This window comes from Arachis hypogaea, chromosome 9 (assembly GCF_003086295.3).
Source record: "Arachis hypogaea cultivar Tifrunner chromosome 9, arahy.Tifrunner.gnm2.J5K5, whole genome shotgun sequence".
NCBI lineage: Eukaryota > Viridiplantae > Streptophyta > Magnoliopsida > Fabales > Fabaceae > Arachis > Arachis hypogaea.
The window spans coordinates 80,924,130-80,927,382 of record NC_092044.1 but is presented as its reverse complement, the minus strand read 5'-3'; the positions used below and the strand labels follow the sequence as shown (position 1 = coordinate 80,927,382).

General features: G+C 36.2%; 1 protein-coding gene across 2 annotated transcripts; it reads right to left on the bottom strand.

The window, feature by feature from the left end:
- Positions 1 to 1,514: 1,514 nt before the first annotated feature.
- Positions 1,515 to 2,983, bottom strand: LOC112711095 (uncharacterized). 2 transcript variants are annotated; one of them, XM_025763644.3, is made up of 2 exons: positions 2,673 to 2,983; positions 1,515 to 2,171 (listed from the first exon to the last, which is right to left on the bottom strand). In XM_025763644.3, the coding sequence occupies exon 2, from the start codon at positions 2,148 to 2,150 to the stop codon at positions 1,758 to 1,760; it is 393 nt and encodes a 130-aa protein (XP_025619429.1). In that variant the 5' UTR covers positions 2,151 to 2,171; positions 2,673 to 2,983; the 3' UTR covers positions 1,515 to 1,757. The 2 variants fall into 2 exon arrangements, with proteins under 2 accessions (XP_025619429.1, XP_025619428.1); XM_025763643.3 differs by having other exon boundaries at positions 1,515 to 2,155.
- Between the last annotated feature and the right edge of the window lie 270 nt (positions 2,984 to 3,253).

Genomic DNA, 3,253 nt, shown 5'->3' with positions numbered 1-3,253 from the left:
ACCTAATTGATTTTGAATTAAAAATAAAAGAAATAAAATAAAATAATATATAAACCCTAAAAGATTGTGTTTGGTTATAAAAATAAAAAAATTAATTATTAACAAAATCTTCATCCAACGAAGCCTTCTTTAAAATCCAAATTCACGGTCTTGGCGCTAAATGCCAGGTTTGGCATTTAGCGCTGCTGAGGCAAAGATGAATTGTGGCGTTACTGTCTTCCTGGTGCTAAACGCTAAACTCGCGTTTAGCGCCATTAGTGCCTGATTGTTGCACGAATTACGAAGCTCCTGGCGCTAAACGCTAGAACGGGGCGTTTAGCGCCAACCAAGCAAAGGCCTTGCACGCATCACGAGATGCCTGGCGCCAAACGCCAGGCTTAGCATTTGGCGCCAACTTGGCAGCTTCACTTTTTCTTTTTTTCTTCTGCACAAACGCTACCAAACTCGCCCGGATTTTCTCTGAAACAAATACAACCACAATGCGCCTTAAAGTAGCTTCCAAACAGGCTTCAATCACTAAAAACTCAATAAATTCACGTCTAAAATAATAAGAAATAAAGAAAAGATACTCACGTATCAATCATTCACGTGGTTAATGTGAAAAGAAATTATTTTTGCTGATGTGACGTTATATGATTCGATGCATGTGTAAAACTAATTTACACTTACAATACATCAAAATTAAATTCATAATAAATTAAAGAATTTGATTTTAATATACTGACAATGTAATAAAATTTTATGCATGCATGTAATTACGTATTACTACCTTAACTAAAATAACTACTTTCAACAATCAATACGTGAATGATAATCTAAAAGAACAGAAATAATTGAATGACGGGGTAAAATAGTTTACACTATCAGTGCATCAAAATTAAACTCTAAATTAAAAGACACCTTTTGCCTTTTTGGTCCAACCAAATCTAGTTATAACAAAGAAGCCGAATACATAGTAAGTAAGAAAATCAATATGGGTTTATCTAGTAGTAAGTTCACTATTCTATTTAAACAAGTGTCTGGGAGAGTTTCGAATCTTGCCTTATGCATGCAACTACCTATAGCCAGCTACAAACCTTTAAATGAAGTTTTGATTCACGATAGATTAATCTTTTGCCTGCTAGGTTGAGGAGACACCGTGGAAAAAAAACAAGAAGAAAAGGTTAAGAACCCATTTCACTAAGTTTTTGTTTTGGTCTTTCTGCTTAGGCCCTCTCTGTGCACAAGAGAAAAGACGATCGTGCGTGTTATATGACCAAAAAGAATGTTGCAACTCTAAAATGTCTACCCCAGGATTGTAGTTCAATTACAATGTTGAAAAATTGTGAAGCTTAGATAAACTCAAATCGTAAACTTGTAAATTGGGACCTAAACATTTAAACGTATAAATTTAATTCGAGAATTTGATCATCTTAAAACTACAAAAGCTACAGTAGCACATCAACTAGAGGCAGCTGGAAAGAAATTCTATCTTTCCATTTCTATGTTCTATAAAGAGCTAAAGATACACCTTATATAAGAACACATAATGGTGGTTCAACAAAGTGCACCATTCTGATTTCGTTCCTTTAGAAAGCATGCAAAATTTCCAACTATTCATAAAACAGCAAATAACTTTGAACTCTTGGGGTAAGTGGTGCTGCGATAATTCAAAACTCAAACTCTATATACATAATCCCTTTGAATCTACTAGTCTACTAGGCTGTACAAAAGTGTAGGACCTATTCAACAAAATCCAACCATATTCACAAATAAGATCAACTAGAGGAAACACCACATTTTCCCTGTAACCAAGGCAATCTCCTGTCACCCTTGAGAGAGACGAAGATCTCACGGGCAGTGGCATTGTTCTCAAACAAGTCCAAGGCGAGGAAGTAGACTCGATCATCAACACCCTGCAACTCATCCAACACCTTGATGCACCTGCTGATGGAGAACCTGTCCTCGTTCTTCAGGATCACACTTGCCCTCATCTTTGAAGCAGCAGCTATCTCGAGCATGGCGTCAACAATGGCATCTCCGGTAGCCTTTCGGCTTCGCTTACGGCTACCTGAACCAGATGGCACAGCAACAGGGTGACGCTTGTGCCCATCCAACATGTTCGCATCATCTCCAGATCCAGAAGAACCATCCTCATCCATGTAAGTCATTACCACTGTAAATACCACTAACTAATGAACAATATTACTAGGGCTAATAAAAACATAAGAGTTTTTTTGGAATACTTATATCAGGAATTGACCTGATCTATAAGTCAATATGGGTGTGTTATGCGATAACATAAATTCTTAAGACATGATAAACAAATCAAATCAAATCAATCCTAGAATACACTCATGGGTTTGAGCAAATTAAAATTCTTTTCTTATCCTTAGAACATCGAAACTTAAGACTTGATTAACAAACCAAATCAATCCTTAATCGAACTCCTAGTAATACGCTAGGTGAGGTGATTGACTAAATTAAAACAAGACCAATGTCTAATTCATTTCTAACAGCTTGTGCTGTAACACTAACAGCATTCAATGGACACGCTCAATTGCCTAAAATCCTCAATGCACGTAAAACACTAACCAACAATGAATATAAACATTCCCAGAGTGAAAAGATAGTATTTTTAACGCCAAATTGATGTGAAGTGCGACTAGGGCAAATGGGAAGGAAAATCGTACCGTGTCGCAGGTTCCTGTCGGATTTCGATAGTTAGGGTAACAAAAAGTTAGGAGAATGGAGGTGTTGTTCGAAATTGGGTTGTTGAAAACGCGCTATTTGAATCTCATTGGGTGGGTGAATGTCACTGATGGAAGAAAATGTAGGAGATCAGCAACTCTGAAAACCCTAACAATAGAACGATTGACGAAGAAGACAGTAGCTGAAGTGTAAACGCACCGTTTTCAACTTCTGCATCTCCGCTTCTGTTCTGTTTCTGTTCAGAAAATTACAAAGAGGTCATCTTAATTCCTGACCTTCTCAAAATTAGAATATTTGGTAGGGTCGAATTTGTCTGGATTTAAAGTGAAATCAGAATCGAACTAATTGAATTAAAAATTAATTCGGTTTGAATTTATATTTTTTTGTGTATATATTCGAATCAAATTAAACGATTAAGAACAAATTGATTTAATTTAGATAATTGAATACTCAACAAGATAGGATTCATAAAAAAATAAAAAAAAAATAAATTGGAGGCACCGACAACGGAGTCTCTATGGCTGCGGTTTCTAAAAACGATGATGGAGAAGACGATACTGAC